Here is a 22,074-nt window from a genome sequence, read left to right as displayed (position 1 = left end):
TTAGACAAAGCAAACAGAGAAGATCTTGGCATTCAAATTTAACATTAATGTTCACTTTAGAATGGTTAAAACTTCAAAGTGAATAAAATGTAATATTATGTAATTCTCCTGAAATGGGAATTTGAATCATGCCTGATTTAGGCAGTGTGGAAATAAAGTGAATTTTGGTGAATGAGTGAGCAATAATCTCACAAACTGATTAATAACTAAAACAATAAATATTAAATAATCCTTGCTATATTAAAAAAAGATGATGCTGCATAATAACTTTCCTAATTTCAAAACAAAATAAGCTCTTAAGTAAGTTTACATTTACTATTTGGTGGTTGCCAGAAGTATGTATTTATTTTAGCCATGGACTTACTGCTCAACTCTCATTTGTTACTCTATCACACTAACAGATTCATTGGATTTGGATTTATTATGTTTCTAACCCTACAGAATAGTATAGAATATGAACTGAATTTTATGATTTATTCAATGGTAAATATACTTTCTCATATTTCAGCTTCTCTATTCAATTATTATGATTATCTTTATGAAACACAATGCACATCCTAAATTATTTATCTCAAGAAAAAGTAAATAGGCCTTCTAGTCTCCTATGTCCAAATGGTATGGGTTTTGTCAATGATGGACATTTTTTCCTTTGGTGTCAACAAATTTAATCTAATAATTCCATTTAACTTCAAGAGTTTTTATTAAAGGGAGACTAAGAGTCACCCTTGCTAATGCAAGAGTATGCTGGGCTTCATATCTAAACCCTAAGCTGATGTAGGTCACATGATTAATTCCTATGCAGGTTACATGGACACCAAATACAGATCAGATCCAGCCTATGGCAGAAGCTATATAGTTACATGTCAGGGCATAGTTCATGTTGGCTTAAGGTAGAGGTGATAACATCTTTTCTTTTAACTCAAGCTTGCTCTCTGTGTGTTAAAAGTGTCCAATCTACCTGTGTTTTAGAAAACAAAATGACCTATTTTTAATGCCCTACTTTCCAACTGTGCTTTAGAATGCCAAATAACCTATTTTTAACACATGTAACTGAATGATTATTATTTTTAAATTGTATGACTCAAAAGTTAATATCCAGTGGTAAGCAGACAACTGCTATTTATTTGTGCTCTAAGGTGACACTACTTACTCGATTTTGTTCTCTGTATGTACTACTAGCCACTTTCTTCATAATGCATTCATTCTCCTCACCCAAAATAGTCTTTCAGAAGAAAATGTGAGAATTCAAGACATGATAGTATATTTCAGCATTATTTCATCCACTCTCCCAAAATATTCCATGACGGAGATCAAAGAAAAGTAATGTTGTAAATTGGTTAAGAAGAAGATAAAGTTAGAAATCTAAAACTGTTCAGTAAATTTGATAAAAGCTGAAAAAAAATTAAATAGGAAAAAGATCATGAAGGGGACAATTATTAGAAAGAATGAGTAAATACAAAAAATGGAGAAGTCAAACACTGGGAAAGAAGATAATATGGAGGTTAGAAGAAAAGGTGTAGTAATCTACAACAGCTTACAACTGTTTACGTAATATCTAGACATTTAAGTATATGTACCTCACTTACAAAATAGAAGTGTTTCAGAGAAATGAAATATTTTCAATGTACCAGGAAAGCTTTAAAATCAACCAACCACCCACCAACCAAAAATAAAAACAAACCCTCCTCTGAATCCTTTTAAGTTTTTGTAATACAAATAGCTGATTCCTAATTTAACTGCTTTACAATTTCAGATTTTATAATAAGTTTTCATAAAATAAAACATGTAAAATCTCATTAGAAAGAGTAACTTGAAATTTACTATTATATGTGAAAATAATAACCCTCCAGTTAATTATATTCTTTAGTATCCCATTATCATGAGAGGCTGGTTAGAAAATAATTGATAAATCTTTATATGGGATATCAAACACAGGTCTCTATGAATTTATTATCAAAATAGCTTAAGTGGGCAGACAAATACTTGTACTAATTATGAACTACAAAATCCCCTCTTCCCTTCCGTAGTCCCATTACAACTCCATCGGATACAAAACAGACTGAAGTTGCCTACTTACACCAAAGAGCAAGAGAAATGTCAATAATTACAATAGAATACAAAAACAAAACAGAGCAGAATAAATCATTTTAGAATTTACTGTTCAAGTAGTTTAGGTTGAAACTTTTCTGAGCAGGGGAATAGACAGATATGACATAGTAAAGAACACTTAACACAAATTACACATATATATATATGTGTATATACATATACACACATACATATGTACACAAAATATAATTTTCTTCTTTTCCCTGTAGTTAAATGGCAGGGATCTGAAGCATGGTGATAACATTCCAAAAACAAAAACATCTATAGTGAGATGGTAGCTGCTGCAAGAATGGGCTTCTCTGACCTACCTTACCCTACCCCAGGGAGATGACTTCATAGACACTATCTTCAATTAGTTCACTAACTCAGGTTTAGCTATTATTCAGCCTATTAAAGAAACGTAAGTAATGTGACAAGCAGAAAGCAGAATTAAAAAATTGGATCAAAGGCAAAGAATTTTATATCTGTCGGTAACTTCATTTTGAGGGGGAAAATCTACTCTATTATTTCTTTAAGTGGTTTGAACTAAAAAACAATGAACTGATTACAATTTCAGAGTTTACAAATAAGTACAAAGCTACACATTATAAAAATTTACTAATAACATATAACAATGTTTTTCTAAATTATATCACTTCATATTATTACTGATGATCAGGTTCTTCTAAATTTGCCAATGTACATATTTTAATTGAAACATTTAATTGAGCATTCAATGTCTTCAAAGTTAAGTCAAAGAAACATGTTTGTTATTAATTTACACTTATTTCAATTTATTATGAAATGGACACAAACAATATGGAATCTTACATTTCATCTTAAATATGAAGCACTTTTTAACAAAAAGATAGCATCTAACAGAGTAATTGTAAGAACCTGGAGGTCTGGCCAGGAATCATTCCTCCATTACAGGGACATGGTATCATCAGCATCTCAAATGTCTGTAAGTTGCCACAAGGTAAAGGAATGTTATTTTAATATATTCAACATAAAAATGCAACTTTAATGCCCCTCTTTTTTGGTCCAAAGTTTTTAATTTAAGTGCTTTCTCTCTTAAGTTTTGACTTCTTCAATAAGAAACTTATAACACAACTTTCCACAACCTCTGGTAAACTAAAAATCCAGCATATGCTTCACATACCTTTTTGAGATGTCCTAGTCTAAGTTTGAAAATTTCTTCCTGTTCATGATATTCTGCCAAAGTCAACCTGTCAAAATGGAATTGTAATTCTAGATATTAAGATTAACACTTATTATTTCTTATTAACAACCAACAAAAAATAAGATAAAATTAATCAAATGGAAATACTAAAATGTTGACAACTTTCAGCCCAAAATACATAAGCCAAAAGCATTCCTCAGAATACATCTTATTGAAGGTATTCTTCAGAATACATCTAATACTTACAGATGGAACAACTGACTGATTCATAAATTCAACAACTATTTAATGAGTACCACGAATCAAGTGATATTCTAGAATTTAGATCTTAAGGATACAATGAAAAGGACAGTTTCTCCTTACACTCTGGTTTGAACTTACACTCCATAGTGGGGGTAAGAAAGCAGAAGAGAAACAATTTAGTCCAGAAATAAAATAATCCCAAATAACAGTAAGAGTTATGAAGAAAATTAGAAAGGGTGGTGTGATAATGACTGTATTACACTAACTTGCACTGAGTTTTAGGGAGGTAATCTTGATCTAAATATCAAAAAGGACCTAGGGGAGTATGTTCTAGACATAGCTTAAAGCAAGTACAAAGACACTAAGATAGAAACAGGTTGATATATGAGGAGAGGAAAAAATGCAAGTATCAGAACATAGTCAAAGATGCTGTCAGCAAAAGACGTAAAGCAGGGGGGCAGCTTCTGTATGGACTTTTAGGCCAAGCAAAGAATTTCATTTCACTTTAAGAGTACTGGGAAATCACTACAAAGGGAATCAGTCCAATTTGGGTGCTGGTTTAAAAAAAGAAAGAAAGAAACTAAGACATTTTTCCCTTCTCTGCTTCCATGTGCTAGTGAATAACTGAGATATAGGGATGCTAAAACTATAGTCAAACCATCAAATTATTAATAAATATAAACAGGCATAAGACTTGAAAGTACTTTATGGTTGTTTTATTATTTATTTCAAATATTCCTATATAAATTTGAAAAATAATTGCAGCTAACCCTTGAACAAGGGTTTGAACCATGCAGGTCCACTTATACTAAGATTTTTAAAAATAAATACATATTACAGTACTACATGATCTGTAGCTGGCTGAATCTGTGGATGCGGAACTGCAGACACAGAGGCCAGCTGTAAAGTTATGCGCTCAATTTTCAACTGTGGGAGGGGTGGAGCCCCAACCCTCATGTTGTTCAGGGTTCAACTGTAGTTTAATGTATGTAGAACCATAACAAGACATATACATATTATAACATTTCCTAAGAAAAAATGATTCTGTATCATTAAAGTGAAAGGAAGAGGAAAAAAACCACTCAACAACAAAACAACTTCCATTTCATACACCAATATTGAAAAAATTGCTTTTATCTATCACATTCAAGCCCTTGTTTGTTTACTTATGTGTTCTGGGTGTATTTGGTTAAGCTCCTAACCTAAGTATGACTTATTTACGCTTGGTGCAGGTCCCTCAGCAACATTCAGTATAAACGCTATTTCCCTTTAGCTAGATGCTAATTAAATTCACTAATTCTCAAGAAAGGGTATTCAAATGAAACAATAAAAAACCTCCAAGAAATTCAGTTAGCATTCCATTAGAAATATCTTAAGAGTGAAGAAGTAAACATTTAAAATTAAATCTCTCTACCCAGTCTTAGGTTAATACAATCACTGTATTTTATTATACTGAATATAGCTGTATAGTTGCAGCGGCTGCTTAAATTCAGAGAACTAAATGTTGCATTGTGAATGTGAAACATTCATGCAGATGGAATGAAAGAAGAAGGGGGTAAGGTGATATTTTTTAAAAATGAGGTTTGGAAACTAAAATTGATAATATCTCAACTAGCCCAGTAAAGTAAAGCCATAGGAATTTTGGCAAATAGCTTCTGGATTGGTATATATGCCACCAATGGAAATCACCTGTATAAGAATATCATAACTTCCTATTCTTAAAATATGGTTTTAGGCCCACTGGTTGAACATAGGATGGGCTCAGAACTAATTTTTTAAAAATATGTAAATATTCTGTTTATTTCTATACAGGAATAAAATACAATTCTATACTTTGGTTTTTACTGAGTTAAAGTATAGCTAAATTTAGTATTCATAAATTAAAATTCATATGACTAATTTAGTTTCCTATAATTTTTGATACGGTATTCTACTAAGAAGTTTGGCTATCATGCAAAACTGTACAGCTAATACACACACAGATGGCTGGGAATTTCTGCAATTTGGAGGGAAGATATTTTGTTGTCTTGAGTTGGTAGTAGTTTTCAATAGCTACTTTTCTTCTGAGTTAATAATAAATCAATGTCAATTAACTCCATGATAACTTAGTTTGTTGAATACTGTTTGGTTAATCTTGTAGTATATAATGTAATGCATATTTGCTATTTACTAGTTCCAGTTGTTAATATGTTTGTACTGTGGTTCAAATATAAATAGTCCACATCCCTATAGCTAAAGCAAATGCACACAAATACTTCATTGAGTTCAAAAGCTTTGACCTCAGAGCATTATTTTATAGGTCTAATCCTAATATGAAACATACAATTCTCACTAAAGGTTAACGGTAACTTTCAGCAGCAGCAGCAGCAGAACTTTGCTATTTCCTTACTGCATTTTGATTATTACTACTATAAAACTTCAAATAAACAGCAAAAAAAAAAATGTATATATATATTAATTTCTCTCTGCTTGGTTTTAAAGCATCAATAAGCAGATTTCATAGACAGTATTAAATATTGTCTATTTAAATACTGTCTAAATACTATTAAATTAAATATTAAATATTAAATACTATTGACTTTCTTGGGCAGTGACTCTTACCATTTTGCGATCATGGATATCTAAAAATAACCTAGGGACTTCCCTGGTGTTGCAGTGGTTAAGAATCCACCTGCCAATGCAGGGGACACAGGTTTGATCTCTGGTCTGGGAAGATCCCACATGCCGCAGAGCAACTAAGCCTGTTCGCCACAACTACTGAGCCTGTGCTCTAGAGCCCCCAAGCCACAACTACTGAGCCCGCGTGCCACAACTACTGAAGCCCGCATGCCTAGAGCCCATACTCCGCAACAAAAGAAGCCACCACAATGAGAAGCCTGTGCACTGAAACAGAGAGTACCCTCTGCTCACCGCAACTAGAGAAAGCCCGCGCGCAGCAATGAAGACCCAACTCAGCCCAATAAATAAATAAATAAAATTATAAAAAAAAATCAGATGTGTTTGTATACACCAGCAATTGAACAATCTAAAAAAGATATTAAGAATACAATTCAATTTATGATAGAATCCAAAAGAATAAAATACGTAGGAATAAATTTAACTCAGGAAGTGACCTGCACACTAAAAACTACAAAATATTGCTAAAGAAATGAAAGCATACTAATTAAATGAAAGGACTTCTGTGTTCATGAATTAGAAGACCTACTATTGTTAAGAGGGCAATCCTCCCCAAAGTGATCCACAGTAATCCTGATCAAAATACACATCACCCATTTTACTAAAATGGGAAAGCTGATTCTTAAATTCATATGGAAATGCAAGGGTCCTCAAACAGACAAAACAATATTGAAAAAGAAAAAGTTAGAGGACTTACACTTCCTATTTCAAAAATTAAAACAAAGTTATATTCATCATGGCTTCCCTGGTGGCACAATGGTTGAGAGTCCGCCTGCCGATGCAGGGGACAGGGGTTCGTGCCCTGGTCTGGGAAGATTACACATGCCGTGGAATGGCTAGGCCCGTGAGCCATGGCCGCTGAGCCTGCGCGTCCGGAGCAGCCCGCATGCCGGAAAAAAAAAAAAAAGTTATATTCATCAAAAGAGTGTGGTACTGCCATAAGGATAGACACATACTGTATGATTCTTTTTAATGAAGTATCCAGAAGAGGCAAACAGACATAGAGAAAACAAACATAGAGAAAGCAGATTATTTGTTACCAGGAGGATGTAGGGAGGGAGGCATGGGGAGTGACTGATTAATGCGCATTACGTGTTCTGGGTGAATAAAGTGTTTTGAAACTAAAGGGAGGTTGTGGTTGCATAACATTGTGAACGCACTAAATGCCACTGAACTGTATGTGCTTTTTTTTTTTTAAATAAATAAATCTATTTATTTATTTATGGCAGTGTTGGGTCTTCGTTGCTGTGTGCGGGCTTTCTCTAGTTTCGGCAAGCAGGGTTACTCTTCATTGCAGTGCGCGGGCTTCTCAATGCGGCGGCTTCTCTTGTTGCAGAGCACAGGCTCTAGGGCACGTGGACTTCAGTAGTTGTGGCACGTGGGCTCAGTAGTTGTGGCATGCAGGCTCTAGAGTGCAGGCTCAATATTTGTGGCGCACGGGCTTAGCTGCTCTGTGGCATGCGGGATCTTCCCAGACTAGGGCTTGGACCCGGGTCCCCTGTACTGGCAGGCGGATTCTTATCCACTGCGCCACCAGGGAAGTCCCTGTATATGCTTTTAAGTGGCTACTTGTATGTTATGCAAATTTCACCTCAAATTTTTTTTTTTTTTTTAAGTATCACTGGGGAAAAGAAACGGGGGTGTGTGGGAAGGATGAAACTAGTCTGCTTCTGAAGAGCCCAATGTTCACAATAGAATTAAACCTGAATTGAGAACTAACGACTTACACCAAGTGCCAGTGTGGTGTGTAAAGTACTGGCCCCATAAAGATGTCCACATCCTAATCCTTGGACATGTGAGTACGCTAAGTTACACAACAAAGGAGAATTAAAGTAGCAGATGGAATTAAAGTTGCTAATTAGCTGACTTTAAAATAGGGATTTAGGGACTTCCCTGGTGGTCCAGTGGTTAAGACTTCACCTTCCAATGCAGGGGGTGCGGGTTCAATCCCTGGTCGGGGAGCTAAGATCCCACATGCCTCGTGGCCAAAAAGCCAAAACATAAAACAGAAGCAACATTGTAACAAATTCAATAAAGACTTTAAAAATGATCCACATCAAAAAAATCTTTATATAAATAAATGAAATAGGGATTTATTCCGGATTACCCTTTGGGGATGTAATTACAAGAGGCCTTAAGTGCAGAGAGAAGGGCAGACATCTCAGAATCACAGTGACATAACATGAGAAAGACTTGACTTGCTACTGCTGGCTTGCAGATGGAAGGGGATCACGAACCAAGCAATATGGGCAGGGCCTCTAGAAGCTGGAAACAGCAAGAAGATGCATTCTCTTCTAGAGTAACACAGCCCTGACAACACCCTGACTTTAGCCCAGGGAGACCCATTTTGGATTTGTGATCTCCAAAACTGTAAGATAATAAATTAGTGTTGTTTGAACTCACTGAATTTGTGGTAATTTGTTACAGCAGCAGTAGGAAACTACTACAGATCTTGGTACCTGGAAATGGGATGTTCCGATAATAAACACCTAAAAATATGGAAGTGGCTTTGGAATTGGGCAGTGGGCAAGAGGCTAGGAGAATTTTGAGGGGCATGATTTAAAAATAACCTTAGACTGCCCTGAACGGACTACTAGCAGAAATACGAATGTTAACAACTCTGCCAAGTGAGGATGCAAGGAATTCCACGAGGAGCATAGTACGGAAAACGCAAACAGCCTTAGAGAACACCTAAATTGTCATGAATGGACCATCAGTAGATAGTAGAGGTTCCACTGGTGAGAACTCAGAAGGAAATGAGAAACATGTTCTGAAAACTGGAGGAATCCTTGTTATTATGAAAGAAAGCTTAGCAAAACTGTATCCTATAGTTATGCAGAAAGCCAAACATGTAAGAAATGAACTTAGGAAATTTCCAAATAGAGTGTTGAAGGTGTGGACTGGTTTCTTCTCACTGTTTATATTAAAATGTAAGAAGAGAGAGGTAAATCAAAGGGAAGAAATGTTCAACCAAAAAACCCCCCAGGATTTAATGTTTTAAGAAATTCTCATCTTATTCAGAGTACAAAATACACCAAAATTGAGATTCATGGTCAAAGCTGCTCTTAAAAAGAAGGATGTCTGGACAACCTTTTGCTAATACTCCAGAGAAGTCAGAGTATTCATCACATAAACAGTCTTTAAAAAGATGAAGTGGGTGACTCATAGATCCTCTTAGCCTTCTCTGCAGAAGCCAAAAATAGCGATGAAATTATCTAGAAAAGAATCATAGAGGATCCTCTTGTCTAATGGAGTGAATCCTTGTGTCATACATGAAAGATCCACAAGATTCTTGGGAACTTTGTAACAGCAGAAACACTACCAGCTTGGATTTTACGGGACAGAGAGTACAAAATGAAAGGCTGCCAAACACTCAAAACTCTACAAACAAGAAACTGGTTGAAAAAGCTACTCAGCAACAAATGCATGTTAACCTTCATGAAAAAGAAATCTTCATGAAAAACACTCAGAGGACAGAAACTTGCAGAGCCACATGCTACAGAAAAATTATTACCAGAACTTGAAACCAGAGTTTGTCGGGATGGATTTCGAAACTGCTTGGGATCAGTGACACCTTTAATATTTTTCTGTTTGAACGGAAAATGTCTCTAACTCTTAACCTATGCCTGTCTCCATCACTGTATTTTGGGAAGAGTTAACTTGTTTCTTGAGGTTCACAGATTAAGAGGAATTGCTCTCAGCGTGGATTATACACAGTCTCACTCATAACTGATTTAGATAATGAGATTTAGAATGTTTAAATTAATGAGATTTAGATAAGATTTTTAGATGTGGAATGAAGGCTGTAATGAGGTTGAGACTTTGCAGATAGGACAAATGGATTTTGCATGTGGGAAAGATGTGCATCTTGGGTCAGAGGGCAGATTGTATAGGTAGAATAATGACTTTCCAAAAATGCCACATCCTAATCCTCGGGACTTGTGAATATGTTTAAAGGCCAAGGATTAAATGGGATTAATATTGCTAATTAGCTGACCTTAAAATAAGGTGACTATCGTGGATAATACAGCTATGAGTACACAGTGTAAAGAAAAAAAATTTTTATCTGAAGGAAGCTGGGAGAAGGCACAGAAGAGGTAACATCTGAGCCTGGTTAAACAGGAGCAGCAGAAAGAAGCCAGGAGGAAGAAAGAGGGCACACAGGGGCATGGTGACCCAGAAGCACAGCATGTAGACGTGCAAGCAAAAAGAAAAGCCAATGTATACTGTAGATTAAAGAACTTATCTTCTAGTGTTTGCTAAGAGTTTAAAGACAGATCAATGCTGAATTTTATATATTTTGGCATCTATTAAGATGATCATATAATCTTTTTCTTTATGTAGAAAATTACATTGATTTTCCTTATATTAAACCAACCTAGCATACCTGAAACAAATCAAACTTGGTCTTGATAAATTATCATTTTTATATATTATCTGTTGGGTTGCTAATATTTTATTTAATATTTTTGCATTTACTTTTTAAAAAAATTTACTTATTTTAAAATTTATTTATTTTTGGCTGCATTGGGTCTTCGCTGCTGTGCGCGGGCTTTCTCCAGTTGCAACGAGCAGGGGCTACTCTCCGTTGTGGTGCACGGGCTCCTCACTGCAGTGGCTTCTCTTGTTGCAGAGCACAGGCTCTAGGCACATGGGCTTCAGCAGTTGTGGCTCGCGGGCTCAGTAGTTGTGGCTCGTAGCCTCTAGAGCAGAGGCTCAGTAGTTGTGGTGCACGAGCTTAGTTGCTCCACAGCATGTGGGATCTTCCCGGACCAGGGATCGAATCCGTGTCCCCTGCACTGGCAGGTGGATTCTTAACCACTGCGCCACCAGGGAAGTCCTGCCTTTACTTTTATAAGCGATATTAGACTATAACTTTCCTTCCTTGTACAGTCTTTCTTGAATTTTGAGAAGACTGTGCTGGCCTACATAAAATAAGTTGGAAGTGTTTCTGCCTTAGCTGCTCTTCAAAAGTTTTTAAAAGATTAGCACTATTTCTTCCTTAAATGGTTGGTAGAATTCATAGATGAAGTCCTCTGTACCTGGAGTTTTCTATGATCAAAGATTTTAATTACAGGTTAGATTTCTTTAACAGTTACAGAACTATTTGTTTCTTCTAATGTCAATTTTGTTAAGTTGTATCTTTCTAGAAATTTATCCATTTCACAAAAATTTTAAATTTAAGTCATTTACAATATTTTGTTTTCCTTTAAAATACCTGTAGGCTCTGTAGCAACATTCCTTTTTTCATTCCTGATAATGGTTGTCTTTTCTCTCTTTCTTGTTTCCAATTTTATTAGTCCCCCTCACCCACAAAAAAACCCCACAAACCTTTTTTGGATTGGTTGATTCTCTATATTGTATGTTTGTTTCCTGTATCAAAATTTCTGCTCTTTTCTTTCTTCTCCTCCTTCTTTAATTCTGCTCATCTTCTGACTTACTGAAATAGATGTTCAGTTTATAAAGTCTTAGTCTTTCTTCTTTTCCTATATACGTATATAAGGCTATAAATTTCCCTCTAGATATTGTTTCAGATTTATCTCACAAATTTTTGCTGTGTAGCACTTTCACTATCATTCATCTAAAAATATCTTCTCATTTCCACTGAGACTTTTGCACTATCTTTTTTGTTTTTGATTTCTAGTTTAATTCCACCGTGGTCAGAGAACATATTCCATATGATTCCAATCCTTTAAGTTTCACCCATGAGTTCTACCAAACATTTAAGGAAGAAATAATGTCAGTCTTACATAAACTCTTTCAATCCTTTGAAATTTGCTGAGGCCTGCTTTATGACCCAACATGGTCAATTTTTATAAAAGTCCACATTTAAAAAGAAGATACAGTTTGCAAATGTTAGGAGATTACATATTCATTAGGTCAAGTCTGTCAATCCCACTAAATTTTTCTATACCCACACTATATGTTCTGTTTTATATTGTTTTATTTTTATCTACTTGTTCTCTATGTGTGTGTTGAAATCTCCCATTATAATCTGTGGATCTGTCCATATCTCCTAAAAGTACTGTCAATTTTTTATCTGTCTTGAGGGTATGTTACTATGCACACAAATTTAGAATTATTGTATGTTCCTAGTGATTTTAAACTTTTATAGTTATGAAACAATCACCTTATTTCCTGTAATTTTTTTTGCTTTAAATTTTACTTACTGTGTCTGATATAATACAGCTTTCTTTCAGTTGATATTTGCCTAGAATGTTTTCTTTCTTAACTTTTATTTCTAATATATTTTTTCCCCCTTTGGCTGCTTTTGAGAATTTCTCTTTGCCTTGATTTTCTGAAATTTCATTAACATGTGTCTGGGTATTTCTTTATATTCATCCTACTTGGAATTCTCTGGCCTTCATGAATCTATAGACTGATCTTGCTCACCTGTTTTAAAATATGCTCAGTTATCTAATCTCTAAACACTGCTTTTGCTCCATTCAAGACTGTCTTTCTACAGAGTCAGCTGACTTGTCAATAGTAATAATTTAAGTCAGAAGACAGTAAAATAATATCTTCAAATAACTACCAACCTAAAATTCTAAAACCAGTAAAGGTACTTCCCTGGTGGTCCAGTTAGTAAGATGCTGCACTCCCAATGTAGGGGCCCCGGGTTCAATCCCTGGTCAGGGAACTAGATCCTGCATGCATGCCGCAACTACAGAGTTTGCATGCCACAGTTGAGAGTCTGCATGCCACGATTAAGAGTCTGCATGTCGCAACTAAGAGTCCCCATGCTGCAACTAAAGATCCCGCATGCCCCAACTAAGACCCGGTGCAGCCAAAATAAATGAATTTTTAAAAATAAATAAAACCAGTAAAAATATTTCAAGAATGAAGGCAAAATAGTTATTTTCAGACCAACAAAAACTGAAAGACATCACTACCAAGAGACCCACACTAAAAGGAAATTTCTAAAGGGTATTCTTAGGCAAAAACATCTTACTTGAGGTAAAATCAGAGATGTAGGATAAATGAAGAACAAAACAGTGATAAATACATAGGTAAAGTTTAGATGAACACTGACTATACAAGACAATGTCTTTAGGTAGGGGTGTGTGTGTATATATATGTATGTATATAAACACAACATACTTCTAATACAGAAAAAGAATCAAATAAACAAAAACTAAGCAATCCAAGAAAAGGTAAGAAAAAAGGAAAAAAGGACAGAGATAGGCAGGATAAATAGAAAGCATGAGAAGAAAGATGAGATTTAAGCCCTAATAAATAAGTAAATACATGAAATTAAAATGGATTAAATTCACCAATGAAAGACTTTTTCAGACAGGATTTTTTTTTTTTTTTTTTGCGGTATGCTGGCCTCTCACTGTTGTGGCCTCTCCCGTTGCAGAGCACAGGCTCCGGACGCACAGGCTCAGCGGCCATGGCTCACGGGCCCAGCCGCTCCACGGCACGTGGGATCTTCCCGGACCGGGGCACGAACCCGTGTCCCCTGCATCAGCAGGCGGACTCTCAACCACTGCGCCACCAGGGAAGCCCCAGACAGGATTTTTAAAACATCAATTACACATTTGTAAAAACTCAGAGAATATACAACACTAAAAGTGAATCCCAATGTACACTACAGTTTGGGTGTCAATGCTGTGTCAATGTAGGGTCATCAATGGTAACACATGTACCACTCTGGTGCAGGATATGTTGATCGCGGGAGAGGTTGTGCACGTGTGGGGACAGCAGGTATATGGAAACCATACTTTCTGCTCAATTTCGTTGTAAACTAAAACTGCTCTAAAAATACATCTTATTACTTTAAAAAAGTCAGTTATGTTAATTACCAGAAACAAGCAATCAATCAAATAAAAACTTCATGCTATATAAAATATAATCTTGAGTTAAAATTTAAGCTTTAAATGAGAAAAAAGTGACCTCTAAAACTTCACTCATATAAAATATAAGGTAAAATATTGTTTACTTTGCAATCATCCTCCGTGAAACACAGAATATACAGATAAAATCAAAACAAAACATATTTAACATGAAGTCAAAATCTTGATTAACATGTATTCATAATATACAATTCAAGCAAGGATCATTTAGACATTATCCACAGCTAATACTAGCTGTGCAAACTATTTACTCTGAATAGTAAGTCTTTGTGACTAAAATGAGAAATTACTACCTAAAAAACTTGACTGAATCTTGCTGGTAGTTAAAAATTAGTTAAGAGCCAGGAACCATGCAAGTACTTTATAAGCATCACCTCATATCATCCTTTCAACATTATGATGTAGGTACTTTCACAAGGAAATGGAGGCTCTAAGAAGTAAAACAGCTTACCAAAAAAACAACCTGGAAGAGTCAGGGCTGGATTCCATATCTGTCTGACTACAGAGCTTAAAATGCTAACCACTACACAGTAGTGACTTTATTTTCTATATTAATTTCTTGATAGAAAAATAATGAAAAATTCATGATCTCTATTCTAATAACTATGCTAGATGTTCTGCACAGAGATTCAAAAGAATTTTTCAGAAGACAGTTGCAAAGTATGGCTGCTAAAATCAAATTAATATATATGAATCAAAGTGCTTCTGTGGCTTTTTTCCCTATTTAAATCTGTATTTGTATAAGGATGCAATCTAACTGCCATGTAGTTATTACTTCATTTGCCACTCCAGGAACAGACAGCAGTGTAAGTTCGAAGTCAACATATGCAATAAAATGGGATGGCAATGAGACAAGTCTACGACTAATAAACTATAGTTAGGGCTGTTAGCACCCTAGAAGACAAGTCGGAAGCAAAATACCTGTGGCAAACTAGACAAAATGGCCTTCTGATAAGGAGAAAATGAAATTCAATCAAATGCTTATGTACTCTAATTTAGTATTTACTGACCACTTTCCATATGCCAGGAACTGGATTAGATATTGGGAGTATAGAAATAAAATAGTGAGATAAATGTTACAATATTGACAGGCATGTACAAGAGGCACCTACCTTGAGGGGAAATGGGAAAGAAACTGGGAAGAAAAAAGGTCACAGAGGATTTCCTGTGGGAATTGGCACTGGAGGCAAGACTTTAATGATATTTAGGAAAGTGAGACAGGTAAAGAAAGGCAAGGAACAAGATGTACAAAAGCACAGAAACAAGAAAGCATAGTCCATTTAGATAGAGACCTGAGTTTAATACAGGATGCACAGGGCAGACATTGGAGAATGAGAGAAAAAAGAAGGCCTATAAAGGGTTTTCATGAGAGTGAATTTTATCTTGAAGGCCAGTGAAGGAGGTTAAACATGAAAATGACACGATGAGATATGTAACAAACAGTAATTTAAGTTTTAAAAAAAAAAAAGAGAGATGCGGTCCTATAGTAAGATAGTGGTAATGAAGACTGACAGATACAAAAATGTTATGGAAATAGACACAGAGAACAAGGGAAAGGCAAACATCTAAGATGTTTCTAGTGTCATTAACTGAGTGAATGATGATGCTGTGACTGAATACACAGAGGGTACTATGGCAATACCTCAAAGTGCTAATTAACTCCTATCCTTCAAGGATCAAGGAAAAGCTCTCAAGAGGAGGAAATATCTAGTATGGGATTTTAAAGATGAGCAGAAATTAAGACAATGGGTTCGAGTTTAAAACTTGGTGGTGTACATATATACACTAATATGTCTAAAATAGATAGCTAATAAAAACCTGTTGTAAAAAACCCCAAAACAAACAAACTAAGTGGTGAGTGGGAGGCACTGGTCAATGCCAAAAGATGAGGCTAGAGAGGTCAGAAGCTGCCAAGTCAGAAGTGCTTTCTGGATGATATCACTCAAGCAATGGAGAGCTATGTTAGGTTTACAAGGAAGAAAAAGAAAGGACCATATTTTTATTTTGGAAAAAGAGATTCTGACTACAAGTTGAAAATGGATTCAAGGCCTAGACCAAAGCTGAAAGGTGATGGGGTGGGTAGGGGTGGGGAGAGAGAACCCAAGTAAGAGGCCGCAGGGGACGCATTTGAGCTCTAGAAGATTGGGTGTCTACAGGAGTGGAGTTAAGCTAACACACACTTTCTCCTGTATAATTGCTCATCTACCCATCTACACTTTTTAAAGCAACAAATTTACCAATTTATGAAAAGTAAATCGTTTGTTGTCATTTTTTAATATCAAGAGCCAAAGGATTTAATTCCAACTTACAACAACCCCTCCAAAAATTAGGAAAGGCTTAAGGAAGTACGTTTTAGACTTCAAAATATAAGATTATCATCACCTGTTTATTAATGGAAAATAAAATGAAAATGGATTAAGAAAAATAAATGGAATCTCGATCAAAAAGCTATGAGTGACAACCAGAATTCTGGCACGTGGAACTGCGAGGATGGTGGTACCATGTACTAATTGAAAAAACACGGGAGGTGGCAAGGGGTGTGCGTGTGTGCGTGCGTGTGTGTGTGTGTGTGTGTGTGTGTGTGTGTGTGGTGTCTGTGTGGAGAGAGAGAGAAAAAGGGGGTGTCGGGGGGACTGAAATGGGAACGATAAAGATAAACACAGTTTTTATTTTGTGTGTTTAGTAAATACAGTTTTGAACAGGCTGCATTAAAGGCTCTCGTGAGGCATTTAAGTACCAATATCAACTAAGCAAGGATATGACATTCAAGATTGAGATACAAACATTTGATGATACTCAAGAGAGAAAAGTGGGCTGGAGACAGAAGTTTGGATGTCAGCAGGATATACATGCTAACTGAAACCCTAGGAGTAGCTAATACTCAAGGAGAATACATAGAGTAAGAAGTAAGATGGCCTAGGACAGATTCTTAAAATCCTACATTTTACAAATTGGTAAGGTAAATGATGTCCGAAGAAGAGACTGAGAAGATGTAGCCAGATGAGTAAAAATGAAAGTTAGGAGAACAGGTTATTTCAAAAACTAAGGCAAGAAAGAGCCTTTTGGGAAAAAGTCAACAGTATCCAATGCTGCCAAGTTAAAGACTCAAATGTCTATGGTATTTAGCATCAAGGAAATAATCTTTAAAAGAACAATTTCAGTTAAGAAAGGAGCAATTCGGAAAGTGAGGCAGAAGAGACTGCAAGCACAGGCAAGTCTTTCAAGGAAACCTAGTTATAAAGATGACAGAATATGGAGACTGGAGGGATTTAAACTGAGGGAGAATTTTTTTGTTTTGTTTTGTTTTCTGAAAGGAAGGAACCAGTAGAGAGCAAAAGGCTGAAGATGTAAAATAAAGGAGGTATCAATAGAAGAGGTCCCTGATGTAGCAGGGGATGGGCTTCAAAGCATAGATGAAACATTATTTCTCAACAAAGGAGAAACATATTAAATATAAAACGGAGGGTGTGTGTATGTGTCTTCTACTCACATAAACTTATATGAGGTCTTATAGAACAGAAAAATTATATAAATTAGGTTGAATCTATACACTGAAATTCTAACAATGCTGTTTTCTGTGGGACGGGATCAAGGTCTGTACTGTTTCATTATGTTCTTTCATATTTTCTGAATTTCCTATGATAAACACATAATTTTTTTAAATGTCTTTGACTTTTGAATTATAAAAAGTAATTCATCATTAGAGCAGAAAACCTAGAAAACAAAGAGAAGGGAAAAACAATACCTATAACCTCTGAATGAGCTGCTTTCATAGGTTGAGATTACTTAACATTCTCTCAGAAAAAGGAACACTAATAGGAATGTTGAATTGGAATAATCAATACTGATAACTGACTCTATCATTCAGACATGGAAGAAAAAGTGGATTCCAGCCTCTTCTTAGCTACCTAAGTCTTCATTTTAAAAGAGGATTAGTAAATCTCCACTTAGGTAGAATTCAGATTGGGGGCTTATTATTATTTTAGAAGTAAATTTTTTCAATACTGCCTGCCTTCCTGGCCATAATGATATTTACTACTTACTTAAAAATAACATCCATTACTAACATTCATGCTCACTGGCAACAATTTAAAAAAAGGAAAATAAAAAATGCAGGCTTACAGTTGCGGTAAATTTGGTCTAACAAAGGGATCATTTTCTGCTCCATTGACTGCTTTGTTTTTCCTTTGTTTTGGTTCAGAATTGGTAGAGGGTGCCTGAGAATTATTAGCTGCGGGAGGTTTGCGTTTGGCTAGAAGTTTCCTTTGCCTTTCAATATCTTCCCTTTGCTGATTCACCCATTCTTGTTGCCTGCATAAAAATAAACGTAAAAGAAAATTAACCTTCCATTACTTTTCACAGTTAAAACATGAAAATACGTTAGTTAAACATGAAAAATCATATAATATAAATTTGTAACCTTATGGTCCCACCCTTGTGAACCAATACTTTCGCACTGTCCACATCCCATCTGAAACATTCATTTCTGAATAAAGTCTTCCCTAAACCCCCTGAACTAGAAAAAGATGTGTTGCCACATATAGTTTCATAGTACCTTGTAGCTCCCCACCTCCTCCTTTCTAACAAATATTCCTACAGACACTTGATCAGAATTTGTCTAGTTAGACTAAATCACTCCATGAGAATAGAGACCACAACTACTTTATACCCTAGTGCCCAGCACAGTGACTGGCACATACTAGGCATTCAATAAATATTTGTTGAATAAAATAAATGAGCTATTAAAAAAAAAAAGAACAGAGTTAAAGAGTAGGTTTTATACATGTATCTCATTACTTACTGTTTAAAGAAAAACTTACAAAAGACAAATGTGAATTTAATAGTGTTATTTTCTAAATGTATCTCTGTCAAATTTTGGGAATGGGTAGGTGATATTTTGAAATGAAACAAAAATTGACCTCAGAAATTTAGGAAGAAAGAAAGAATTTTGACACTTTAAAGAGAAAATAGCAAGAAAAATTTACATGGCTTTGAAAAATGGGCAATTAATATAAGTAAAAATATTACTGCTTCCAACTGAAGCTTTTAAAAACCATCCATCATACAACACCTTAAGCTTGTTCTAATATAATTATGTTCTCTCTTAGGTCACTTCACCACACTAGGAAAAAATTTAAGACTCTACATGGTGGTGATACTCAGATTTAGAACAAGTCAAATATTTCAATTCCTTGCTCCCCCGCCCCTATTCAAACCAGAACTAGAGAACTTCTACGCTGCTGATGAAGAATTGGTTTTACATTCATTTCCTTGTCCTATGGTTCTAGCCAGGTAGTAGCAGAACATGGTAGGAGGGAAAGAATCAAGAATCACCTAGGTAAAAGAGTAAAACGGTGGAGAAAAATCTCAAGAATAGCAAAGTTAAAATAAGACTTTAATCCAGTTTTCTCCTTGAAGTGGTTATAAATAATTTCAATTTATTTAAAAATTAATTTTAAAGCTAGTTTCAGGTACAATCAAGATGTTATTAATGAAAATAAACAGCAATAACCTACTGAAATAATGAAAGGAAAGAATTACTGGAATGGATATGTATCTAATCCCTGATTATTCAGTAATGACCTAATTTTAGAGATTATCAATATAATACTACTGGGCTTCCCTGGTGGCGCAGTGGTTGAGAGTCCGCCTGCCAATGCAGGGGACATGGGTTTGTGCCCCGGTCTGGGAAGATCCCACATGCCGCGGAGCGGCTGGGCCCGTGAGCCATGGCCGCTGAGCCTGCGCGTCCAGAGCCTGTTCTCCGCAACGGGAGAGGCCACAATAGTGAGAGGCCCGCGTAACGCAAAAAAAAAAAAAAAATATATATATATATAAATTACTAATTTTTATTTATTTCTCTTCTCATCCTCCAACTACTTTGGGTTATATCACAGATATATAGCTTGATATATACTGATAAATATCAACTGCTTGATATAAAATATGTATATGTAACAACATACAGTATGCCCTCAGTAAATGATTATTAGTAATAAGAAATGCAAGTAATTTTTTAAAAACTAGATTACTGCTTTATTATAAAAGGATACAACTCAGAAATAGCCAGATGGAAGAGATGCATAGGGCAAGGTATGGGGAAAAGACATGGAGTTTCCATGCTCTCTCTGAGCCTGATACCCTCCCCAAATCTCTACATATTCACCAACCCAGAAGCTCCAATTTTACTCTTTTTTTGACAGCTCAATGGAGAAATTTTAACAACCGGCAGAGTTTATATTTTAAATTCATATTATTAGTTTATATTTAAGGTTATATTATATAAACTTCTCTTTTATTCATTACCAGGATAACTGTAGATCTGGGTTTAGTAGCTCAGAAAAACACTCGAAAATTTTAAGTTCTATCTCAACTGTATTTCCTACTCTCCATTTCTACTGTTAATATTTTAGCTCAAGCCTTATCACCTTTCGTTTGGGTGCTTCTCCATCTGAACTGTCAACAATCTATGTTCTTTCCAATATTATTCCCACATCACCACCAGCTCCCTTTCTAAAACTAAAATCTGACCCCACACACCACACATAACACTGTAAGAGCTCCCTATTATCCACAGAATTAAAACCCAAACTTCCTACCATCATAAAGACACTGTCCTTCATTATAGTATACCTCACACCCAGCACAGTTGTGTTGAACAGAAGCTGGATAAATCAACTGAGACAGAGAGACCATTCTGGAGATAGAGAGAAGACCATTCTGTGCTTAAGTTCTGGGAACCAGTGTTTGAAACAGCAGTGTTTAGGTGATACTATGTGAAATAAAGCTTTGCCTCCATTTTCCATTTAACTGGACTGACTCTGGGAAAGCTGATTTAGATGGTGGCACCACTCTTGCTTTAAAGGTTATTAAAAGTTTTCCAGCTAAAAAAACCCCCAAAAAACAAAAGGAGGAGCATAGATCCCGGCTCAACACATAAACAGTCAACCTACCCTTAGCTACAACCATCTGAACTCAAGAAAACATGGCAACAACGATTTCTCCATTTTAAAGTTGACCTCAGAAGTGCTAAAGCCACATGCTCAGTTCAACTGACTTATGAGTTACTATGTCTGAGGCTGCAGAGAAAATGTTCGTGTCTTTTCCATAGGAATAGAGAGCAGGCAAGTGCTGAAGTAAGGACTGGGGAATGGGGGTTGGGGGTGGGGGGGAGAACTAAGCAGAAAAATCCCAAGATATACAGATATAAATCTTCCAATGGAAGTTCAAACTTTTAACAATTACCCTCCCAACTAACCTATAAAAAGCTAGGTCAGTTTATGTTCTGGAAAAGTCATATTTAGAATAATACATCATACTGTACAGAAGAATGCTAACTAATCAAGAAGTACGCTAAAGCTAAAATTGTAATGCCTGTTCTATGTTCCTTTCAAATGTATTAAATTCTGATTTCAAAGAGTAGTAAGGAGTAGATGTAGAACATAATTCCAAATCTATAATCTCTGAAAGTAATGAAAACCCAAAGGAATACTAAATTTTTTAAAATGTAAGAGTGACTAACTTTACAAGATTCTGAAATGCAAAACCATCTGTCCATTGTTCAGTAAATGAAGCACCATGTCTAACGGTCGTGAAATGCCCAAGGCGTAATCTGTCTTGCATACTCTTCTCTCTGCTTGACAGTTTTTCTTGTGTACTCTGAAAAGAGGAGGAAAAATCATCATTCAATTTTATTAATTTAAATTTTAAAAGCATACAAGGTAAAAGGGGCTAGTGAAAGGAGAGGGAAAATGTATTGAACTTTAAACTTACCTTTTCGATAAGTAGTTTCTTGCTCATTGATATGCACTTATTTAATCGTTCTTTGTATTTTTCAAGTAATTTTTGTTGTTCATCTATCTGCCGTCTGAGATCACAATTAGCCTACAACATAAGTAGATGATGAAAAAGGTCTACAATTTGTGTATATGAGACATTTAAGAATATTTATACATTTTGAACAAATTTCATAAAGGGATTAAGAAGATTATTTGAATATGATTCTAAAAATTTTGTTAAAACATCTAC

General features: G+C 35.5%; 1 protein-coding gene across 1 annotated transcript in view; it reads right to left on the bottom strand.

The window, feature by feature from the left end:
• The window catches only part of TLK1 (tousled like kinase 1), a 155,283-nt gene that overhangs the window by 31,061 nt on the left and 102,148 nt on the right, over positions 1-22,074 (bottom strand). Inside the window, exons 9-12 of the mRNA XM_060016602.1 lie at positions 21,820-21,930; positions 21,569-21,705; positions 18,169-18,357; positions 3,251-3,317 (exon numbers count right to left, since the gene is read on the bottom strand). Of these exons, the coding sequence (XP_059872585.1) occupies positions 3,251-3,317; positions 18,169-18,357; positions 21,569-21,705; positions 21,820-21,930 (504 nt within the window). The remainder of the gene's footprint in view (positions 1-3,250; positions 3,318-18,168; positions 18,358-21,568; positions 21,706-21,819; positions 21,931-22,074) is intronic.

The sequence above is a fragment of the Delphinus delphis genome, chromosome 7, assembly GCF_949987515.2.
Source record: "Delphinus delphis chromosome 7, mDelDel1.2, whole genome shotgun sequence".
Lineage (NCBI taxonomy): Eukaryota > Metazoa > Chordata > Mammalia > Artiodactyla > Delphinidae > Delphinus > Delphinus delphis.
This window is presented reverse-complemented; position numbering and strand designations above follow the sequence as displayed.